The sequence below is a fragment of the Sorghum bicolor genome, chromosome 2 (genome assembly GCF_000003195.3).
Source record: "Sorghum bicolor cultivar BTx623 chromosome 2, Sorghum_bicolor_NCBIv3, whole genome shotgun sequence".
Classification (NCBI taxonomy): domain Eukaryota; kingdom Viridiplantae; phylum Streptophyta; class Magnoliopsida; order Poales; family Poaceae; genus Sorghum; species Sorghum bicolor.
This window is the reverse complement of record NC_012871.2, coordinates 59533238-59557852: the sequence shown is the minus strand read 5'-3', so window position 1 is coordinate 59557852 and position 24615 is coordinate 59533238. Positions and strand designations below refer to the sequence as shown.

The 24615-nt window shown below is 43.0% G+C and overlaps 1 protein-coding gene, 1 long non-coding RNA gene and 1 pseudogene across 2 annotated transcripts; 2 read left to right on the top strand and 1 right to left on the bottom strand.

The window, feature by feature from the left end:
• Positions 1789-4011, bottom strand: LOC8060258. Its single transcript, XR_002450196.1, has 2 exons — positions 3822-4011; positions 1789-2333 (listed from the first exon to the last, which is right to left on the bottom strand). It is a non-coding gene; the product is annotated as an uncharacterized LOC8060258 (long non-coding RNA).
• On the top strand, positions 4108-8082 carry LOC8060257 (26S proteasome non-ATPase regulatory subunit 9). The gene is made up of 5 exons (XM_002462344.2): positions 4108-4371; positions 4473-4533; positions 5195-5302; positions 6771-7080; positions 7826-8082. Exons 1-5 carry the CDS (start codon positions 4231-4233, stop codon positions 7845-7847), a joined length of 642 nt encoding a protein of 213 aa, XP_002462389.1. The 5' UTR covers positions 4108-4230; the 3' UTR covers positions 7848-8082.
• On the top strand, positions 19228-23920 carry LOC8060256 (annotated as a pseudogene).

The following is a 24615-nucleotide window of genomic DNA, read 5'->3' as shown; positions in this document are numbered from 1 at the left end:
GCGTGCGCAAGAAAGGAGGCGGCGCGCGGGGGAAAGAAAAGAGTCGCGCGTGGGGAGGACTCGTCTTGCGGGAAACTACCGCGACGTGGGGGGTACGGACACGACAAGGAGTCCAAGATTCTCGAGATATAAAAATTGCCAAGCCACTGTGCCTATGCAAAAATGCCAAGTTTGGTCCATCAAATGCCAAGTTTGCCAAAATGCATAAGTGAAATGCAAAACTGTTGGAGAGTAATTTTTAAGGTTTTTGGCAAATTTCAAGAATGCAAAGTCCAATTACATAACTGTTGGAGATGCTCTTATAACAATTTTGACATACATAAAGGACTTGTAGAACCGTTGAGGCGCTAGGCATCCAAACTTGAAGATCGGATAATATTGACCCTGTTCGTTTGAGTTTATCTACCGAATCTGACAACCATTCAACAATAATTTTCTCTCATAATAAAATCAGCGATAATATTTCGAGCATGACTTTTCTGGCAAGCGAACAGTCTATGTGTAGCTCGTTTATATACCATCTATAGTTAAGTGACCCTACTAACTCCTCGGCTTGACAATACAATGTTCTTTATATTGCATATCACATTACATGTCTTGACCATATACACAATATTTAAAAGTTCCTCATTTTCTTCTTCCAATAACTATTGTACATATAATTGGCTTATTAAAAAAAAATCCATATCCACATCTACAAGAATAAAATAGTATAACTTCAAAAGTATTGGACATAGGTTTATGGACTTCTCTTATATGCAGTCACGCATGTGTTAAACAGTTGAAACTTTTGATATTCTGCTCAAATTAGAAAAGTTGAAGGCTTCATTAAAAAGTATTCTAGGCTATGGCAAGAATGTTCCTCAATAAAATAAAAATCTATAGTTTCATGAGAAAAAGCTATAGGTTAGATTGAAAAAGGATCGCTCAATAAAAAAAATATTTTCACTCAATAAAAAAATATAGCTTCTAACAAAAATATTACTCACTAAATAAAAAATCTAGAAATATATGAAATTTAGTGTGACTCCCGGAGGAAAACTCACATTCATTTATCCTGTTTCAATGTGTGGTCAACACAATTAACATCGTTTATGCTGTAGTCACAACATAATAGTTCATTTATTCAACTCAGCATGTAAGCTATCTTTTAAAAAAAATCGTTAGCAAGATTGAAATGTTTTTTTTACCAAGAAGCTGCTTTGGGAAAAGGAAAAGGAAAATCCTTCGTTGCCATCCAAATTTGATTCCTTTATTAGCATTGAAAATTATGAGTTTTCCTTCAATGCCATAGATTCTATTCTTTTTTATCCCTTATGTCAGTATAAAATTGGATGACAATGTAGGGAATACATAATGACATAATTTTCAGTAACAATGAAGGGATCAGTATATTGATGATATGTACCATCATACTTTTCTTTTTGGACAAAATGTACCATCATATAGATGATGCTAGAAATGATCATCATTGATCGCTTGATGATGATTACCGTCATAAAGAAACAAAGCAGTCCACCCCACCAGCACAAAATTCTTTTTGGAATTGGAAAATAAGATGATAATAAGATAGAAAAAGAGAGCTGCGGGCTTCAGATTCGCTTTCAAAGTCAGTGCTTACATTCCACGCAACCTTGAAACAAGAAAAGAAGGCATTTGTGTGCAGAACCTACGCATGTTGGCATCCACACGATATGAGCACCGGCACAAACATGTGCGTGGTACAGAGTGGTGCTGGTACGTGGAGCTATGGAGGTAACATCCATTGGCAACAAAACTACAAAGGTGTAGGGTAATATCTTCTTCATTCATACATCACTAGAACAAGTCATTGAAAGCTCTAGGTTCCATACGGTGTAGTGCTCAATCTCCAACCAGTATCATCAAGAATTGCAGATATGTGTGGCACAAAATGCCTTGGAAAAAGGCACAAACCCTCTTGCAAACTGGCAATGTTCAGGGGGAATTTTTTCCCTTTACAGTCTAGAAATAAAACTGAGTTCTTCCTATCACTCTACCAGAAGTTCTTATTCATCATATGCTGTTCATGATCAAAATCGGACTACCACAGAAACAGGTGTGGAGTTGCCATGATGGAGTAACGTGTCAGACACTGAACCCTTCGGCTCTCAGGCATTGCAGGTGAGCTTCGATGAACTTTCCACAGGCATCCTCACCATTCTGCACGATGCAGTCGTCTCTCAGCTTTTTTGTATCTGGGCAAGCGCAACAGATCTTCTTTTTCGGCTTCGTCTCAGGTGCAGAAGCTGTTGTGGCAGGTTGCTGCGCTGAATCTGAAGCCTCAGTTTGCACAGATGCAGTGTTCCCCATATCTGGAATGAATTGAAACAGCAATGAATCAGACAGGATGGGCAACGGTTGGATTTTCAACAAACATGAGATTTAGGAAGTGAGCCTTGTTCAACTATTTGGATGGGAGGTGTGGTCATGCACCCAACCATCTAGGTTCAAGTCCTCTCTCGGCTTGAACTTGGGTGCCTATTTTCTCTTCTTATTTTTCTCGAACACACAAGAGGGCTGTGTATCATTTCATTAAGAGAGAAAAAAGAAGAATAGTACAAAGGAGGGAGAAGAGTCCTCCTCCCCAAGGGAAACACTAGACCAGAGCAGCTAGCTTTCCACAGCTAACATGGTGTTTCTCTTCTTAACAACTGCCTAGTTCCTCCAAGGTTGGATCACACCAACAACATGAGATTTTGATGAATAGAAACTTATGCCATACGTGTTTTACAGAATTGAAATTTCTAGAGAAATTTTTATATGACTACTCTCAGTGGATAATGTATTTATACATCACAACTAACCTAGTACAGTAACATGGACCCATTTAGCGATAGAAGACTTTTCAGAGGCATGCAAAAATGGTCACCAAACAGAAATTTGGCTATGTGTCAATAGTATCCAGACGACTCAAGTTGTTGATGTTAGAACTAGACAAGATATGGACTTATGGCCAAAAGTACTTACTACAACTAAAAAGTTACAACAAAGGAAAACAATGACAATACAAGTAACCAGGCAAAAAAGACACAGCAATAAAATAATATTAAGACATTTGTATTGTATCCAATTACACTCCGCTCAGGAAGGTCTTCGCTCTAGCCAGCAATAATATTTAGATTATCAATAATCCACTGTTAACACTTAACAGATGCATGCTATATTAAGAACAAGATACTTTGGCATGTATCTTGCAATGCTTTGCTTGGTCAGTACGCTGTTCTACCACTTGTCCTGCTTGTGCAATTGTGAACCACCTTTGAATTGGAGAGAGACTAGGCCTTGATGTGCAATTGTGCAATTGTGCAATTTTTGCTTCTATGGCTCGCAGAGCTCGTTCTTCACATATTTGTGAAGAGCTCCTATGAATGGTCTGCACGAAAAAAATGAGAAATATCCATAGGTGCTAAGGAATTCCTACAGCTTGGTAATTTGTGCTCGTGATTCAAAGACTGTTTGGTTGGCACGGGTGTCTTTCCTAAACACAATGTAGTCTAGAGCCCTAGACATTTTTTTTCTGCAATTCCCCACATATAGCATTTGAATGCTGCATTTTTGCTTCTATGGGTTCAGTGGCAACCCGTAGCCTTCAGGCTAATCCCCCGGCAGAATCCTGAAGACAAAATCGAAGCGACTATTCTCTCCCGTACGCAAACTAACAACGTGAAAAGCAAACCAAATCATATAAACACCTTAACAAGAACAAGCATTATTTGCCACCACTCTGCTAGTCTAACGACACAGGTGCTTTGGCTGCTTGCTACTAGCAATGAACAGGAGCGAGGAATTAGGGTTATTACCGATTGGAAGTACCTGGAGCCGAAGAAGCCCGGCGCAAACTCGAATCCGTTACCCGGATCCGACTCAAGAACAATCACAGCCTCTCGAAGTCGAAGGAAAAAAAAAAAAGCAAGGAATCGCGCCGCCGCACGCGGAGATGAGAGGGTTCTGGAAGAGAAGACGGTGTTGCGTGGAATAAACGCGCCGTCTCCGCCGTCACGCACGGCCCAGGCCCGTTTTAGGGACCCATCCGATCTGAGCCACTAGCTTCAGATCGAACGGTGCGCAGTCATTCCACCGAACCGTCCATGACTTGCTTGCACACCACACGAGTTGAGACTTGAGAGACCGCTGACTCGTTGAGTACGATTCGCGAACCAGTCCCGTTTCCTTGCGCGGCTGCAGACGAGAGAGGGGGAGGGAGGGATCATGGTGGCGCCGGACGTGAAGGCGGAGACGATGAAGCTGATGGATCAGCGGGGTGGCCTGGAGGCGGAGATGGACGCCATCATCGCCCGCCTCACCGAGCCCGGCGGGCCGGGCATTACCGGCGGTCTCGTCGACGCCGAGGTACCCCTAAGATCCGCAAAACCCTAGCCTAAACCCGAAGTTTCTTCTCAGTTTCGCAGTTTAAGCGCTAATCGTTGTTTGTTTTGGCTCGGTTGGTTTAGGGTTTCCCCAGGTCCGACATCGACATCCCGAACGTGCTCGCCCAGCGCCGGAGGCTCGCTGGTATCCATTGCTGTGCTCGATTTTCGTTGCGACGCAATATCTTACAGTTTAGCGAGCTATATGTTCACTCGTGATAAGAATTATTCAACCAGCTGTTTAGTTTATCAACTTGCATGCATCTTCAATCTATTTGCCATGGGTGGAGTAGAATTTGGTGCTTTTGGGGAGCCAGGAAAAGGGGATCTTAGTGTAATTGATTGAATGAGTTGGTCCAGTAGGCTATTGAGTTGCTGCAAGAGTCCTGTTCTGCTTAACAGGGCACTAGTAAGCCTGTGGCCTGATGATGCAGTCTGGTAGAGTACAAATGCGATGCTTTTGCTGTTGTCCACAGCTGAAAAATTTAATAAATTTCTACAAAATGCTAGGGTTTTCATCCAAAGGTGGGCGAGGTATGACCGTATAAGCCTATTGGGATAGAGGATAGAGACTCGATTGTGCTGGACTCATGAGCTTACAGTGTAGAGTAAAAGAAAATTATCTTTGCTGTTAAAATGTATTTAAAAATGTGGATTGGTTGTCTTATGTGTCTGCTTCAAATACATTTCCTTTGTTCCCCTTCTTGTTGGTGGCTCATGCTGGGTTTTATCTATAGACTAAAAGGCTTTGTTGTGGTTGTATAATGTTATGCTTTCCATTTTACATTGTTTGATGCTTGTTGCAGAATTGCGAAATGATCACAAGGATGTTACGAACAAAATTGATAAAAATCTGGAGATTTTACACTCAGCAAAGCTATCAAGGAATGAGCAATCAACCTCGAGGAGGTCTGGTAAGTATACAAACAGTATCTTGTCAAACGGTAGCATGCTGCAACCTGTTGAATCTTTGTCCAATTGAATTTTCTAAAATACCAAGAATCTAGATGAGATTTGAAATGTAAAATAATTTGAATAGATATGATCTTTTATGATATGATATTCATTTTTATAGTTCTGCAAATGCCAAGGAATGTTATGTGGTGGGCTTTGGACAAACATAAAGTCCCAACCATGTTACCCTCATCAAGGACATGTACAATAATGCCGTGACTAGTGTCCGAACAAATGATGGTAACACAGATTACTTCCCAATTGAAATAGTACTTCATCAAGGGTCAGCCTGGAGCCCGTATCTCTTTGCCTTGGTATTGGATGAAGTGACTAGGGACATTCAAGGGAACATCCCTTGGTGTATGCTTTTTGCAGATGATGTAGTGCTAGTTGATGAAAGCCAAGAGTAAATAGGAAACTGGAGTTGTGGCAGCAAACCAAGTCCAAAGGTTTTAGAGTAAGTCGAACTAAACATAATAAACATAATACATGAGATGCGACTTTGGCAATGCTACACACGAGGAGGGAGAGGTGAGTTTGGAAGGTCAAGTGGTGCTTAAGAAAGATACTTTTTGTTATCTAGGATCAATGCTATAGAAGGATGGAGATATTGATGCAGACGTTTGCCATAGGATCAAAGCAGGGTGGATGAAGTGGTGCCAAGCATCTGGCATTCTCTGTGACAAGAGGGTACCACAAAAGCTTAAAGGCAAGTTTTATAGAACAGCGATTAGACCCGCTATGTTGTATGGAACAGAATGTTGGCCTACAAAAAGACGACATGTCCAACAACGTAGTGTCTCGGAAAAGCGTATGTTACGTTGGATTTGTGGTCACACAAGGATGGATCGAGTTTGGAACGATAATATACGCGGCCGTCTAGGGGTAGCACCAATTGAAGAAAAGCTTGTTCAACATAGGTTGAGGTGGTTTGGCCATGTCCAAAGGAGATCTTCTGAGGCACCAGTGCATTGTGGAGTCCTAAGTCGAGATATCAATGTGAGGAGAGGTAGAGAAAGACCGAAGCTGACATGGGGGGAGGCAATAAAAAGAGATTTAAAGGGTTAGAATATACCTAGAGATCTTTGTTTAGATAGGAGTGCTTAGAAAGCAGCTATCGACGTACCTGAACCATGACTAGGGGCTCATGTTGGGTTTCAACTCTAGCCTACCCAACTTGTTGGTTTTGAAGGAGTAAGGGCAGAAATATAGAATAATCAAGTTAAACAATATTTAGAAAAAAAATCAAGTGATAATAATGATCTTAAATTTTAGTATGCAATAGCCATGTTGTTATTATGATAAATCTCTGTTTATGCAAAAATATATGTTATACCCAAGGCATCCAGTTAACCAAAGATGGCCCAGGGACTTGTTGAACTGAAAGTGATTAAAGTTCTGATCTCTGTGATATTTGATTTCATGCAGATACAACAAGTCCTTCACACATTGGATCATCTCAAAGTGAACCTATGGAAGAGGACCATGTGTCCAAACTTCCTTTTGCCATGATTGATGAAATCACAGATGGTTCTCCTGCTTCTGTGGATGGTTTGCAACTTGGAGATGAGATAGTAAAGTTTGGGAATGTGGAAGCTGGTGATCAATTGCAGGAAAGGCTCGTCTCTGAAGCTCTTTCCAATGAGGATAGTCATGTATCTTTAGTCATCATTCGCCAGGGGTCAGCAATGAATTTAACAATTACACCAAGAAAGTGGCATGGAAGAGGACTGCTGGGGTAAGTTTTACTATATCTGGGTAGTGGGCATCAATCCTTTTATTACCTTTCTAGTCAATACAAAATTTCATAGCTGAACTGCCCTTTTGAAGAACTTTATGGATGTGTGTCTTGCAGTTGTGTTTATTTTGTTGCTTTGGTTGCCATGGTAGGTCGTTCAGTTAGTCATGTCCACTTGTTTAGAAATCCATATGTGGAAGCCGCAAGTCTTCCAATTTAGTGCTACCAAGTTCATTTCATACCAGATAAATGTGACATGTAGAGTCCCAAGTATGAGATCGCTAGCTTTAGTGCACTGCAGAATGGTTGTCAGATATCTATAGTTTCCTTTTGATATACACTTGGAAGATTAGCAACATTGGACAATGAACACCTCTTACAACTTGCAACAAGTTAGATTTTTTTGGGTACTATTTTATCTGCATACTAAAAAATGAGTATTAGTTAGCAATGCAGGATTTGATTGACAAAGATATATGCTTATTATGCTTATCTTCAAAAAGTTCATACCAAGCTATAAACTACTAGACCACTGATTAGTAAGACAGCTGCCTCTTCCATGTCTGCTCTTTGTTTGTTTTGCTGTACTTATTTTCGCCATCTGATGCCAATGTCCCAACACCTGGAATCAAAGCAAATGATTGCTAGGTGGCAAGCTTATTTGTTTACTCGTGAACAAGCTACAAGCTCCTTGTTCCCTTGCTGATAACTTTGTTAATTCCAAGTTGGCTTCTGGTTCTTGCAGGTGCCATTTTCGAATGCTATGAAGTGTCAACGTTCTTCTGCAGGATGCGTTTGTCTATCATGTTTGCACTTGTGGAGAAGGCTCTAGCAATGTCATTTCAGCCGCAAAATGAACTGATTTAACTGAATGTGTGGCATCTTCCAAAATACTGATGGCATATACTTAACCTGTGGAGCGCTTGAAACATACTGTACCGGTGTACAAGACTGCCTTTGTTGAGATTTTTTACTTGTACATGGTCGGGTTTGATTCTTATCTGCGCGTATCGCACACCTGCTTGAAAGCCTTCTACGTTCTAGTTCCTACGGACAGGACAGGACTCTGCGTCGGTTGCATCATCTAAAGCTAAAAAAAGGCTCTATGGTAGCGATGCACTTTGGAATCCATGAGCAGATTAGAGGAACCCTTGCTATTACCTTTATACGTTCTGCAGGGTTGTTTCTATCACGCTTGTGCAAATATATGAGGTCAAACAAAATTTTGCTCGTCTAACAAGTATACGAGTAAAAAAGTGGCTGAGTCTAAATATAGACTATTTATAAAACTAAAATATAGTCAGAGAAAGAGAATAATTTATGAGATAATTTTTTAAGCCTAATTAGTTTATGATTGGACACTAATTGCTATAATCTATAATTATAAATATGCTATAATATCTGTTAAATTTTAGCCGACCAAACATTTCTTAATATAAAAAAGCAGAATGCCCAACAACGTCCCAACCAGAGAAAGAACAGGCTGCTTACTTTATATCCGTATGGCCTTGTTTAGTTTTCAAAAAAATTTTGAATTTTTTTAAATTTCTCGTCACATCGAATCTTACGGTACATACATAGAACATTAAATATAAATAAAAAAATAACTAATTGCATAATTTACCTATAATTTACGAGACGAATCTTTTGAACTTACTTAGTCTATAGTTGAAGAATATTTATCAAATACAAATGAAAGAGCTACGGTATTTATTTTGTTTTTTTAAAACTCTTGCGAAGTGAGTGAGACGGAACATGTCGGTACCCCTTTACACTTGTATAGTACATTTAGGTATCCAATATAAATTGCCAAATTGGGTATAACTGCTTAAAAAAATGCCTCTCTACTTGTAGTACATTATATATCCAATCTAAATTTGCCCTTCAAAAAAAATGCCCCAACATGTATATACATTCTATTATAAATTTAGGACAATAAGGCCGCCAGCCCACCACCTAGCTAGGGCCCCCAATGCGGATATACAAGTAGCTGCATCACCAACCGTTCGCCTGAAGATTTCATACAAAATCCATGGTATCTGTACGGCTAAGGGTATGACATGATAGTGTGTAGATTCCCCATTATTAAACACATGCACAGGGGTTAAACTAAGCCACCAGCTTAAGACGGATGAACTAACTGATGGGAAAAAGTTAGCCTAATTTGATTCTGCTCCGAGAAGACGAGAAGTAGTTAGTTTCTTTGACTTGTACTGTTCCTAGGAACCCCTGCTTGAAGCAACGTCTACTGCATGCAGTTTTGTCAAACCATACCACACTCGCGCGCCCTCTATTTGGAATGCAGAATTTTCACGGAAAATAGTGTACAGGAATCCTGAGGGTTGCACATCCCAAAATCTTGTACATCATCTGTTCCGAAAGCTTCAACTTCTAGAGTTATCTTAAGTCAAACTTTTTAAACTTTAACCAAATTTCTAGAAAAAAACTAACATTTATAGTATCAAATTAATACCATTAGATTTATCATAAAATATATTTTTATAAGATATTCATTTTATGTTATAGATATTGATGTTTTTTTCTATAAAGTTGGTCAAACTTAAAAATTTTGACTAGCATGGATTATATGAGTTGAAGCTTTCACGAATAGAGGGAGTATAATTTAGAAAACTGATGAAAGGGAGTATAATTTAGAAAACTGATGAAAGTGAGAATACTGGTATATATGGTGCTCCAAGTGGCCTTTAGTTGTCAGGTGCCCCCCACACATTTTGACTCAAGGTTGAATAAGTCTTTTTTTTGCGATTCAAGGACTTCATTCATTCATCAAGGATTGACAGAGTTACATTCTTCAGTCACCAGATGATCGATGCACGTTGGGGAAGGTTGAATAAGTCGACGGTTCGAGCTATAAAGGCTGGAAAGATGCATTTTAAAAGGTTCTTTGATTTTTTTTGCAACTTTGAAGTTCTTCCATTGTGCTCCTTTCAAATTTTCCATAAAAATAAACTATAATGCTTTAAAAATCCCTTTGCTTCCTCTTCTGGATTGTATGATTTTTTTGCTTTCCTCCACAGTCCACACAGTAGATGTTCCTGACAGATCCAGGTTTCGGGAGATGCCAAGAAATCAAACCAGGGCAGATCGATGGTCTAGACCTCTTTGGTGAAGGGAAAGTCTTATAGAGGCGTTTGGGTGTTTCTGGATTGATCATGCATATGTATAATATACAAAGTAGGATTGTTTGACCATTTCATAGATTGTCTGCTGTCAAGATTTTTTTGGTGCATTGATGTCCAGCGAAGAACTTGCAAACGTGGTTTGAATTTTTGGTGAATTAATGGTCAAGCTCTATCCATCCATCCATCAATCTATCTATCTATATGTATCTTTGTTCAATTTCTATGCACTTTTTAGTGCAATTTGTTCTGATTTCTGAAGCCTAGGAGCATCCACAATCACGTCCACTATGGCTGATATGTTGATGCTCAGGGAACGCACTGTCATGGACTCACGAGGTTGGAGGCGGAGGAAGTAGACAACAACCCCTTGAAATCTGGCAACGACGCCCCATCATTAGGGAATGAAGCATCTTTGGCCTTAGAAGAAGGGGGCAAACTGCGGTTGTAGGCCTGGTGATGGTATAGTATTTTGATGAGCGTCGGAGGCAACGCCGAGTAGAGGAGTTGGCGATGGGGGCGTTAGTCTACCTCTTCCAACTCCAACTGGGATTAAGGGAGGGCATGGGCCAAATAGTGGGGGTGGACAGTTAGGTGGTGGGTGAGGTTGGCAGCGACAGGACATCATGTTGACTCCTCCAATATGGATTATTAGGAGATGTCAATGGGTGTCGCGGGCGGTAGGGGCAAAGGCAGCGAAGGAGGATTCAACAAAGAAGAAAAGTTACACGTCAATACATATATTGACGCTCACATGCCAATCAATAGTCTTGCTTAGGGTGCAGTTGTTGAACCTGATATATATACATGGATAGTTGAAAGGTCCTTGTTTGGTTTTGGTAATTGAGTGACAACTTAGGTAGACTAATAGTGTTTATGTGAGATACACAGGAGATTAGTCCACAGGTGATGATGTGATGATAGAGGAGCTCATTGCATATGAGAGACATGACAAGGAGTCATGTGACCAAGGTGGAGAAGATCAAGATGAGGCTTGGCTTGATGGACCGATTGCAAGAGTGAAGGGCAAGTCAGAGGCTTTGAAGTGAGGGACCGCGTGTGACGGTGAAGCTTGAGCAAGACTTGGCGCCGATGGACCGAGGCAATGGTGAAGAGCAAGTGAGGTCAAGATCGATGAACCAATACGGTCACGTGATGATATGAAGTGGATCATATCATTTGGTGATTGGTTGGTGCATGTGTTGCATCAACATTGGAGGAGATGGAATGGAAAGCGCAAGGCAAAGGTATAACCTAGGGCATTTCCATTTCACCGGTCATAGGTGTGTAGAGAAGTTTATGACCGGATTTAGGATAGATGGCCGTACTATCAAGAGGGGCAAACTTGTTTGCATATCTGTCATCTAGTGCCACTTGAGCGATCTAACTTTGCATACGTGTTAGGATCAAGTGGCGTGGCAAGTTGAGAGGCTAACTCCTTTGGGAAAATGTTTGTGAAATGCTAACACACTTGCACATGGTGGTGTACACTTGTTGGTGTTGGCACATTTGCAAAGGAGGTGGAGTTCCTAGGGTTGAGAGGGGTGTGGGTTCCTCTCTCCCTCCCGCCGAGCTTGCGAGGTGAGATTCGGCGCTTTTGAGAAAATTAAGTGTATATTTTCTATTGCGCCGGTGGGAAATTTGGAGAAGTTGCGGGAGTGTTTCTCGCACCGGACGCTGGTCCAAAGCGTCCGGTGTGGTGTCTGTGGCTCAGGTGTGCAGAGCGCACTGGACGCTGGCACCGTACGCTGGGAGGTTACTGTTCGAGCGTCTGGTGGTGTGTGACGTCAGCGAGTGCGCACGAGGAGTGTCTGACCGGTGAGCACCAGACGCTCAGGGTGCGTCCGGTGGCTTGCGTCCGGTGACCCTACGAGTTTGCGGAGCTCTCTGCGCACGGGTCCGGTGTGCACCGGACGCGGCCGGTGTGGACTAGTTGAGCGTCCGGTGGTGCTGTGTCAGGCGCAAGTGCGTGGTAGCCGTTGGCAGCAACGGTCGAGTTCAAACGGCTAGTGACACGTGGCTGACGCCTGAGCACCGGATGCTGGGGGTTGAGCGTCCGGTAGCTCCCTGTGAGCGTCCGGTGCCCACGTGTTTTGCCCAGTGAAGGGGCAACGGCTAGTTTAGCCCTTGGGGCTATAAATAGAAGTGGTGGCCGGCCTTGGCTGGTGCTGAGCACCCTTGGGACTTAGTGTCCATGCTTGGGGAGTGCTAGGAAAGCCTCTAACTCACTTGTGCTTGCAAGAGTGCGAATCAATAGTGAGTGAGTGATTCTTGTGCGTTACATTGAGAGGTTGCATCGAGTGGCACTAGGTGTTCGTGTTGCAAGCCGGTGGTGCTTGTTACTCTTGGAGGTTGCCACCTCCTAGACGGCTGGCTTGTGACTCCGTCGAAGCACGCAAGGAGATTGTGCGGTGCTCCGGAGAAGAGATTGTGAGGGGTACGGTGCTCACCCCGCGGGGATCGCGAAGAGCAACTCTAGTGGATTGCTTGTGGCTTGGAGGATCCCCATCTTGAGAGTGGATGTGCGGCACCCGCTGAGGGTTTGGCTTTGGAATGCCAATTAGCTCGTGATCCATCAAGTGGGTGTATCGCCACAACGAGGACGTAGCTTGGTGGCAACCAAGTGAACCTCGGTAAAAATCACCGTGTCAACATTGTCTACTCTTCTCGGTGGTTTGCATTCGCTATACACGAGCTTGTATTTACATTCTTTATATACTTGTGCTTGTGTAGCTGCTTTTGTAATTAGTTTAGCTTGTGTAGCTTGCTAGTTACCTTCTTGCTTGTGTAGCTAGAAGTAGTTCCCTTGCGTGGCTAATTCGGTTTGTGTAACCTTATTAGTCACATTGCTTAGTTTGTGTAGCTAAGTAAGTTGCGCTCTCTAATTTGGCATTAGTTGCCTTCTTATTGAGCTTGCTAGTGAGCTTAGGCTTTGTGCGCTTTGCCTCACTAGTTTGTGTAGGAGCTCTCCCGGTTTGCAAAGTACTAGTTGCATAGGTTTGTGTGACCTTACTTCTAGAATTAGTTAGGTGAGCTCTTGCTAAGGTAGCACCTTGTTTTCTTGTTTAGGATCTTTTGCAAGGTGCTAGAGAACTTAGATAGAGGGGTGTAGTCTTGGCTAGACCGATAGTTTTAATTCCGCATTTGTTTCGGTTAGCCGGCGCGATAAGTTTTAGAAAGGACTATTCACCCCTCTCTAGTCCGCCATCTCGACCCTTCAATAGTATATGCCACATTACATGCTGTTTACAAGTTCCACTCAATATTTCTCATGTTCTTAATGTGTGTCGTTACATACTCACTTGACTGTCTCAGACATAGATCACTACTATTGTAATGATTTGCACAGAAACGGATCTAAGATAATGTTAAGGTGTGTGTGTGTGTGTGGGGGGGGGGGGGCTAGACAACTTTAGCCCACTCCTCAAGGTGCATCCATGACAAAAATTTGGTCTCCATGGGTTCGGCACTGGGTGGGTGGGTAGGAAGGGAGGGGGGCTAGAGCCCCGCTCGCCCCACTGCTGGATCTGTCTCTGATGATTTGTATAGACGATGGGGCCAGCTATCTCTACCTCACTACCTCTATAGAAATAAAGTATTTGTAGAGGTGGCTGCCCAGCCACTTTTAGATATGAATTACTCCCTCCGTCTATTTATCTCAATCATTTAAGCAAAAATTTTTCTTCCAATTATCTCCATCATCTTGAGGTGATCGACTGTAATTATGGCCATTCCTTGGATGTCTGCACACGTCTCCATGCAGGACTTGGGCCATCTTGACTGTTCATTGGTTGCATGCAGGCATGCACATTAATTAGATTAATTGGACCACAATAATTTACTGAAAAGACGTGAGTCTTTCATGCTTCTTGGTCTCTGTGCACAAGGCTTAAACGAAGGAGACTAATGGACGGAGAGAGTATATTAGGTATAATGCAGGAGTGTTACGTTTCCATGGCTAGCTTAGCTGCTCCGCGTGAGTTTTACGCGGGAACTAAAAAGAAACCTTCATGTTGCATGAAAAGCTAGCTGGTTGAAACGGGACCCGATCCACCAGAAAACCAAAAGAGGTATGTAAACAACTTCAGAATTATGATTACACGTACGAGTACGACGGCCCCGCCAAGATATTGTTGTGATACAGAGTTTAATATATATAGTACGTGATAGAGAATACACGGAAGGTTACTCTTTTAGAATGATGCTCAATAATGTGGTCCACGCTGTCATATAAAATGTGTGTATACAACAATGAATAGGCACCCTAACATCGATATATAGAAAGTCTCTTCATTATTATTGTTTTTTTTAAAGTCTCTTCATTATTTATTTGGCACCTTGCATTATATTGTTGCTAGTGTATGTATAGCTAGAGCCGTGACAGGAATTCATTTTCCATGCGGTCATCAATCAGATCGAAATGAAGTCTGTGACACAAGAAAGGAATATCATCATCAGAGGAGGCTCAGAGCTTATCGGTATATCTATGAAATGAATCAGCTGCTAATTCGGGTCACCGGTCGTTTCAGGGTGCACCAGCTCGATCGATCGATCTGCAGTACCAGCCGGGGGTCAGGAAACAAGTACATATACAAATATACAGCTGCCGCGCCATGCGTGTGCATCTCATATCGATCAGAAATCCCTGCTGCTTGCGTGCACCGTCTGCCCGGTACAGACGTCCGGGGTCCGGGCCAGGTCGAGTTTTCATTTTTTTTTTCGCGACAGGATGTGTGCCCGTATTTTATTAAGAGGAAAACAAACCGAAGTACACAAACAAGCGCGAAAATGGCTCAAGCGAGAGGCCTAAGCAGAGAGAGAAACCTAGCCAACTCGGTACTCTCACGGTCTCACCAGACGTACGGGCGGCTCGATCGGTTGCACCCTGCAGGCAGAGACGTGCTCCGACAAAATGCATGGCGTGGTCTCGTCACTTTCGTGCATGGCGCCGCCCGGCCGCGGCGCCGATGGATATGATCTCTATATGACTGAAAACCAAAAAGTTTTCAAGATTTCCCGTCACATCAAATCTTGTGACACATGCATGAAATATTAAATATAGACGAAAACAAAAACTAATTACACAGTTTAGCTGTAAATCACGAGACGAATCTTTTGATCCTAGTTAGTCCATGATTGGATAATATTTGTCATAAACAAACGAAAGTGCTACAGTACCGAAAACTTTTTACTTTTCGGAACTAAACAAGGCCTGAGTTTATTTGGTTGCTTTGATTGCCATGGTAGGTCTTCCAGTTAGTCATGTCCATTTGTTTTTTTTTGAAAGATCCGGAAATCCGGCTTTGGATTATCATAAGAAAATCTACTTTATGTGGAAGCTGCGAGTCTTCCAATTTAATGCTACCAAGTTGATACCAGATAAATGTGACATGTAGAGTCCCAAGTATGAGATTGCTAGCTTTAGTGCACTACAGAATGGTTGTCAGATCTCTATATATAGGGTCTGTTTAGATGCGGCCAAACATCCAAAACTTGTTTCCTTTTGATATCCCTTCAAAAATGTAACTTTTCACAAAACTTGTTCGGATAGATTCTTAAAGGCTTGCAGAGGGAATTGGAATTAATTGCACTATATAAACTTGGAATATTACCAACACTGGACAATGGACACCTGTTACAATTTTCAACAAGTTAGAATTTTTTGGGTACTATTTTATCTTCACACGAAAAAACGAGTATTAGTTAGTAATGCTGTAGGATTTGATTGACATTGAGATATATGCTAATCTTCAAAAAGTTCATACCAAGCTACTCCGTATAAACTACTAGACCACTGATTAGTAAGACAGGTGCCTCTATCATGTCTGCTCTTTGTTTGTTTTGCTGTACTTAATTTCACCATCTGATGCCAATGTCTCAACACCTCGAATCAAAGCAAATGATCGCTAGCTGACAAGCTTATTTGTTTACTCGTGAACAAGCTACAAGATCCTTCTTGTTCCCTTGCTGATGACTTTGTTAACTCCAAGTTGGTTTCTGGTTCTTGCAGGTGCCATTTTCGAATGCTATATATGAAGAGTCAACGCTCTCTGCACAATGAGCTGGTCTATCATGTTCGCACTTGTGGAGATGGCTCTAGCAATGGCATTTCAGCCGCAAAGTGAACTGATTTAGCTGAATGTGTGGCATCTTTTAATATACTAATTGCTTGCATTTAAGCTGTGGGGCGCTTGAAACATACTAGGTGTATCAGGCTGCCTTAACTTTGTCGAGATTTTTTACTTGTACATCGTCAGTATTCATATTCTTATCTGCGCGCGCGTATCCCACACCAGCTTGAAAGCCTTCAACGTTCTTCCTACGTACAAGATTTTTTGTGGGTTTCATCAAAAGTTGAAAAAGCGGTATATGCGTATGGGCCAAATAACATTGATATCATCTTCAGGTACAAGCTAGGAATCTGTATGTTGGAGATGCAATTTCGGTCCACCATGAGCAGATTAGAGAACCGTTGCCATCACATTATTTATACGTTCTGTAGGGATGTTTCTACAACGCTTGATAATGCCAATTGCCATATGGAAATATATGAGGTCAAACAAAACTTCGCTCGTCTAACAGAAGTACAGTGCGATGCTAGTGGCCGGAGTATGGACAGAAGAAAAAGGAAAAAGAAAATATGCCATTTGTTTGTTTGTCAATATATCAGTCGTTGAAAGGCTTATTACATTTCACCTGCTCCCGTCTTATAAAACACAGAATGTGCAACCAGAGAAAGAACAAGCTGCTTACTGTATACGGCTGCTTACTATATACACGTATGTTGCTTGCGGAGTGACAGAAGGAACATGTCGGTACCTTTCTACTAGCAGGTGTATATATCCATTCCAAATTGAGTATACTTGTTTCAAAAAAAATACCCCAGCTTGTGCATATAATAAGGCCACAGCCACCTTAGGCCTCCAATATATGAATATATAAGTACCTCCACCACCAACCGTTCGCCTGAAAATTTCATACAAAATCCATGGCATCTGTACGGTTAAGTTACTAGGTAACTAGCTAGGCCGGGTATTATGATAGTGTGTAGATTCCCTATTATTAAACACATGTACAGAGTTAAACTAAGCCACCATCGATCTTAAGACGGATGAACTAACTGATGGGAAAAGTTAGCCTAATTGATTCTGCTCCTAGAAGACGAGAAGTAGTTGCTTTGACTTGTACTGTTGCTAGGAACAATCGTACCTCATATGTGCTCAATGAATAGCTTATCATCAGTCAGAGCTAGCGCGGTTGCTGAAGGCTAGCAAGCTGATGGAGTACGTTGTTTAGCTCTACGTTTCTTTAGTCAAACAGTTTCAACTCAACGTACTCTGTTTAAGAAAAAAAGTAAAATTGTAAGAACACTTAAAAAAGTATTCCAGAACTCTATTTTTTTTTTGTGAAACTGTTTCACGATAGAATTTGTGAATGTTGGAGCAGTCCCAAATACAGCTTATATGTTTACTAAGTCTAGTCAACATTTCTCATGTCCTTAATATATGTCGCACCTATAGCAATGTGTTCACAACTACTTTTACGGTACGGTACCGTGTTGGATTCGATGATGGTATACGTTTCATGGCTGGTCCTCATGAGTTTCACGCGGGCCGGGAATTCAAAAGAGGCCTCCATGGCTCCATGTTGCATAGAAAGTTAGCTGGTGAAGGGGGATCCACCATGATTGACCACTAATACTCCCTCAATTTAGAAATTGTTTAGCACAGCGATATAGTCTCCAAAACACAACTTTAACATCTTATTTTATAAAATAAAAATATTTTTAAAATAATATATGTACTTTTATGAAAGTATTTTTCAAGACAAAATGTATTACTATAATTTTCATATGTAATCTCAACAATTTAAAAGTTATGGATGATTTATATTCCCAATATTTGATCGAAACTTTGTCCAAAATAATTTCTAAATCCTATTTTTTTCGAGATCCAGTTAAGATGCAGATACTCACATACATGAGCGCACACTCACACACCCTACCTAACTTCGGGTATGATTACACGTACCACGGCTGATGATAGTTTTGTGATAGAAAATTAATGAATGGAATGTAGTATTTACTATATATATATAAGAGAGAATACAACAAACTGAAGGTGTTACTCTCTTAGAATGATGCTCCATATTATGTGGGCCACTGCCATATAAAAAATATATATACAACAGTGTGTGAAGAATAAGCAGTCAATAAGCACACCTAGCTAATCCGATAGAAAACTCTCTTCATTATTTATTTGGCAACCTTGCATTGTTGCTAGAAGCTAGAGCAGCTGTGAGAGGAATTCATTTTTTTCATGACATCGTCAGATTGAAAAGAAGTCTATATATATGACAAAAGGAATGTCATCTGAGGCTCCGATGGAGCTCATATATATCAGTATATGACATGAACATCTAATTCGGTCACCGGGTCTTTCGCCAACACCGTTTCAGGGTGCACGAGCTGGATCGATCTCCACTCCAGTACCAGCCAGGCTCTCATCCATCAGAAATAATATCCCTGCTTGCACCATATACACGTCTAGCCGGTACAGACGTCCGTCCGGGGGTTCCGGCCAGCACGCCGAGTTTTCATCTCAGATCCGCTCGTACGAGCATCCGGCCACTGGCGTCGTCTCGTCTAACACTACTCTCACCAGACGGGGCCGCTCGATCGGTAGTTGCACCTGGCCGACGTACGCGTGCTCCGACAATGCATGGCGTGGTCTCGTCACTTTCGTGCGTGGCGCCGCCCGCCGCCGCCGGCCGCGCGCGCGCGGCGCCGAGTTGTATTGTATGATCTCTCTATGCACGTCGATCTGCTGATGCATGATCTGACGACATAATCGCGGTGGCCGGCGCACGGCATGATTAACTGCGGGCATCATCAAAGGTTCGTATATATATAGCTAGCTCTCCCCCGACCCATGACGACGACGGTTTCGACGTGGCACCTACCGCGCGCGTCCGCATCGCATCACCCCCCTCCTTTTCCGATCCTCCCGCGGGCGCACCTGCACCTCCCACCCACCGCATGCAGCGCGGCCCTGCTGTACGCGTACGACGTACCAGTACAATGCTACAACACGCTAGCTTAGCTGCGGCCGCTACCGCTACTACTTAACCGGCTCATCACCTGCTCCCCGCCCTTCCGATCGTCTCTCGCTTTCGCCCACGACGTCGTCTCACACTCACACAGGCTCACTTTACGCGAGATCGAGAGCCCAGGCACGCCTCGCTCGCTAGCCGCTAGCTCGCTCGCTCCACGGCGCCATGTCGGCGGCGGCGGTGGCTCCCCGTGCGCCCGGCGCCGCGCGGCGGAGGCTGTCTCAGTCTCCGAAGCCGCCGGGGGCCAGGGACAACAACAACAAGGAGCCTCCTCCTCCTCCCGAGCGCGAGGACGATGCCGACAAGCAGGCCGCCAAGGCCAGGAGGAGGCTGCTGCTGCCGTCGTTGTCGTCCCCGTCCCCGACAAGGGGCGCCGCGGCGTCCATGCTGCTGCGCCGCGCCGCAGGCGCCGTCGTCGGTGGGCGGGGGAGTAGCAGCAGCAGCAGCAGGTACGTGCACCCGTCGTCTTCGCTCAGCGTCTCGTGCGCGTCGGAGGCGTCCACGGAGTCCTTCTGCAGCCGGGCGTCCACGGGCCGGATCGGCCGCCGCCCCGCGGGGCCGCCCGTGGGGGCTCCGCGGCGGAGGGCGGCGGGCTCTGCCGGCCCTCCCTCCGCGCGGCCGGCGGCGACGGCGACGACGTCCAGGAAGGTTGCTGGCAGTGGCAGCAGCGTCGTCGTGCCTGCAGGCGGTGCAGCAGCGGCGGCCACTGTTCAGGTGGTGGTGCCGCCGGTGTTCGGCTTGTTGAACGGAGAACCCACCGCGGCGGCGGCGTCAGCGGGACCGCCGAGGTGCCCCTGGGTTACCCCTAACACTGGTAGGTGGTCAAAACAAATCATGCATGCGCTTTATGGCTATTTTCGGTAAGGTCAAGACAAAATAAGTGCCTATACATTTACTAGCTTATTGTATGTTATTTGTATGTATTGTATACAGGACCTACAACATACTACAAACTTTAGACCACTGCTTTTCACCTTTGTCATGATAAACATCTACTATATATATATATATATATTCTTAGATTATTATATCTAGACGAACAAATAATACAGTAATAAATTATAGCAAGAAAAAAAATACGTACAATGTTACATAATCTAGAAAAATTAAAGGAGACAATACATGTTTTTTTGGAGAAATGCGACTAGTTTATTCAAGTGGTATGTATTTCCATAACCATGTGTGCTCTTTGTGCTCCAATTGTTCCATATGTACATATTTCGACAAAAGCTTTTGCCGACCTTGGAACAAAATCTCGATGCGAAGTGTTCAGTCAGTTACAACTTGTGTGGGCAGTGCCGCACACGAGGTGTTGGTTGAGTTTCCCTAATCTATTTGGTTGGAGTATTGATTGGGTATACAACAAATCCTAGCTCCAATTTAGGTGCTTGCTATTTATATCTGTTCTTAAAATATATGCTTGGTGATCTAACCGATATCTATGCTTTGTTTTTGCTACACTAGGATATTTGGCCGGAAGACTATATGATATCTTAGAGTTTAAATAACTCTAATTATACTTATACGTCGTTTTCATGAAATTATGTCAGTTTCTCAAAAGATTATATTTCTATCTACAATCCGAAGCTAAACCCACTCCGCCATAGCCCTTAGATATTTTTCATTATTTTTCAAAGTTGGATTGTGATTTATGAGTGCTTTCATTTGCGATGTTTGTTAAACTATTATATATAATTGTCACGGTACTTTTAGGATTGAAGACCGAGTTGTTTGTTCCTATAAAACTATTCATATGGAAACTGACACTTGCTAAAACGTTGATGTTTGGTCCTGTCCTTGTCTTTTCTCATAAATAGGAAAAATCACATTTGATTCTCATTATTTGTGGTTAATCTCAACAAAAAAAATTTATTCCATCTTAAGAATTTAGAGATGCTAGACCTTGCTCTTCTCTCTTCAAAATGTACAGCCAGCGCAGGCGGAGGCTAGCATAGGCTTTTCACTTTTTTCGAATAGGCTTTTCACTTTTTTCGACGGTAGAGAGTTGTATTGACTGGTCCTAGGGTAAATAAGTAAAATACGTTCAGTGGATGATACTATATATGTCTTGACCCTTGAATACAAGATGTTTTGTGACCATGCAATGCATGATAAGACGCCTCCGCCATCTTGGACAATTGATGAGTATTAGATCATATATGACATCACAGTAGACGTTTGGTGGCATAAACAATACAATAAAAAGATGCACTGATATGTTTGGTGGGCTGTCGGTTATCGAGCAACTTGTCAATTTTTATGTTCCAAAGGGATTCCATTACGCACTAACTACATGATGGAAGTACTATACTATATTTATGAAAACGTAGTTCATCCAACCCTTTTAAATTTACAACTGTTTAAACTCTGAAGTATGAACTGAATATAATTAAGTGTCAATAGTGCCTTTTGCAATTAAATCAGAGTAATCAATCTGCTAAATTGGCTACTGGATAGAATATAATCAACTTTAGGTATCCAATGGACAATAAAAAAAGTATGATGGCCTCTGAATTAACACATGATTAACTAGACCTGAATTTTCCAAACTCCATTCCAATTGAGTGTTACCTCAAAGGAAATTCTGCTGATCGAAAAGAATTGCAGTGACCATATCGCGAGCTTTTCTTTACAAGGATATATGCTTAATCATTGTTGATCTCTTAGTTTATGCATAACTTTACTTTGCATCTTTTCTTCAGTACGGTTAGCAGCTGGAAACCATGATTACTATAGATAATTTATGTAGTGCTACGTTTGCAATCTTTTCAATGCTACTAGTTCTTTGGAGGTTTTGCTTATTTGTTCCTACTCATCAGTCAGTCCTACTCCTACCTGCTAGGCTTCTACCAGTGCTACCTTTGTTCACACACATAGTTGCCTGTTCGGCTGGGACCCCTTACTTCCATGAACAAAAACAGATACATTCAGCTCCTAGTCGTCAGGTTTCAGCACTGTGAACAATAGGTTCAAATGCTATATATTCACAGTGCTGAAGAATAAAATGCTTAGTATTGATCTTTGCTGGAATGACGAAATGCTTAATTTCCTATCAAATATTCCAATGTAAAGCCATCTAATCTGAAAACCTTTAATAAAGGTATTCAGCCTTCTCCTAGAATGGCCAGTCTCTTTCAGTGACTGTAAGGAATTCATTGATTTGACCTTGCAACAGATCCCTGCTACGCTGCCTTCCATGACAAAGAGTGGGGAGTTCCAGTACATGACGACAAGTATGCTCTAAACCCGATCAGATCAGCTAATTTTTTTTTTCTGAAATGTATGATCAGCAATGGATTGAAAAGTTACAATTTTTAGTCCTAAACTGCAGGAAACTGTTCGAAATGCTGACTCTGTCTGGTGCACTGGCTGAGATGGCATGGCCTGCAATTCTCAGCAAGAGGGACACCTTCAGGTAATCAAATAACTCATCATACACAGCACTTAAGATTTTAACTGCTCACCAAAACATCTCAGAGAGGTCCTAAATCAAACTCACAAGCAATTACACTCCACAGGGAAGTGTTCATGAACTTTGACCCTCAGTTGGTGGCGAAGCTGAACGAGAAGAAGTTCTTGGCGCCATGCAGCCCTGCTAGCTCCCTGCTGTCGCAACACAGGCTGCGCATAATCATTGAAAACGCACGCGAGTTGCTCAAGGTAAGGTGATATGATCATGCATGCCATTCTATCCTATCCATCTGCCCCGCACCTAGATTTTGATGAGCCGAAACATTATATATTAGCAATAAATAATATTTGTTCTTATCGACCTCTGTTTTTTTTCTGCAATTAATTACATATGCTGCTGCTGACAGGTCATCGACGAGTTCGGATCGTTCGACAGCTACTGCTGGAGCTTCATGAGCAACAACAGGCCAATGGTTGGCGGATACCGGAACACGCGGGAGGTGCCGCTGCGGACAGCCAAGGCCGACGCCATCAGCCAGGACCTGATGCGGCGGGGGTTCCTCGGCGTCGGGCCGACGGTGGTCTACGCCTTCATGCAGGCCGTCGGCATGGCCAACGACCACCTAGTGACCTGCTACCGCTTCGAGGAGTGCTGCGATATTATTAAAGAATCTCCCGCGGCGCCGTCTGAGGGCTACGACGGTGACAATGGCAAGAAGCCGCCGCCGGCGAGCGACCAGGAGGTGAGCATGCTGTGTGGGCTTGTGCAGTGCGTCGCCTGAGCCACCGAGAGCTGCCACCGCCACTGTGATCAGCATCTCATAGCAGGAATCTGCAGTTACCTGCATGCTGGTGACTCTAACGAAATGAGTAGGGAGTAGGAGAGTTGATTTGTGTGCTGCTGCTGCATACATGTGTAGATATCGATCGGTCGTTTGAGGTGTACATGCGCGGTTGTTGGTTTCTGGTTTGAAAAATGCGTTTGCTTGAGTTGAGTGTGTGGAAAAGATGATGAGAGTGTATAGGTAGGGCAAGAGAGGTTTAATTTCAGAGGATGTGTTCACACATCACGCATTACGTGTGGTAAACTAAAGGAGTGGTGGAGTACAGATCTTGTAAAGTTGCAAAGATTGTTCTCTAACTGATGTGTAAAACCAGAGGAAAGTTTCCGGACGCGTGACAAGAAGGTGGAAAGGGAGACTAGTGTATGCGCTATTAAACGACGTGATTAAAGCTAAGTCGTTGCGGTGTCATTCTCATCGCTTTAGATGACAAAGGGAAAGCCTGGAAATTGAAAACGGGCATCAGGAGACAGGAGCAGAAGGTTATGAGAGGAACTGAGGAATAAACAAATATTTTAGTACATGCTCGACAAAAGAAATATTGAAGAGTAAACTTGTTTTCTTTTGACCGCGTTAAGCCATGACCAGTTGCGTGCTCCAGCGTGACCCAGGCTCCGCGCGCATGCTTTCTTCCTACGTGTACCCCCGCGGCCCCGCCTCCTCCCCCGCCAGTGTTTTTTTTTTTACTTTAACGGGGGGAGGCGTTCCCCCGGCTTGGAGTTTTACGAAGGATTGCATGATACAAGCAAAGAAATAAAAATACAACAGCAGGAGCATTAGTCCTATCCCTGACCTTGTCGAGCCACCTGGAATGCAAGTTTTCAGACTTGGACTAGGTGTTTCTTCTTGACAGGAAGGCAGATGCTCTATTTTGCGGCCAAGGAGATACAGCTTTGGAGTAGCTGGGACAGAGATGTGCTTTGGTTTCTGAATACTTTCTTATTTCGGGCCTTCCATAGCTGCCAACAGCACAAGGCTATGAAGGTTGAGGAACCGTCATTGGGGATTGAAGGAGGAGGCACCCAATTCTG

Excerpts from the sequence above, each read along its gene's own strand:
- LOC8060257 (XM_002462344.2), top strand. The coding sequence starts at position 4,231 with ATGGTGGCGCCGGACGTGAAGGCGGAGACGATGAAGCTGATGGATCAG. Across the intron at positions 4,372-4,472 it reads GCGGTCTCGTCGACGCCGAG|GGTTTCCCCAGGTCCGACAT; the intron begins GTACCCCTAAGA and ends CGGTTGGTTTAG. Across the intron at positions 5,303-6,770 it reads ATCAACCTCGAGGAGGTCTG|ATACAACAAGTCCTTCACAC; the intron begins GTAAGTATACAA and ends GATTTCATGCAG.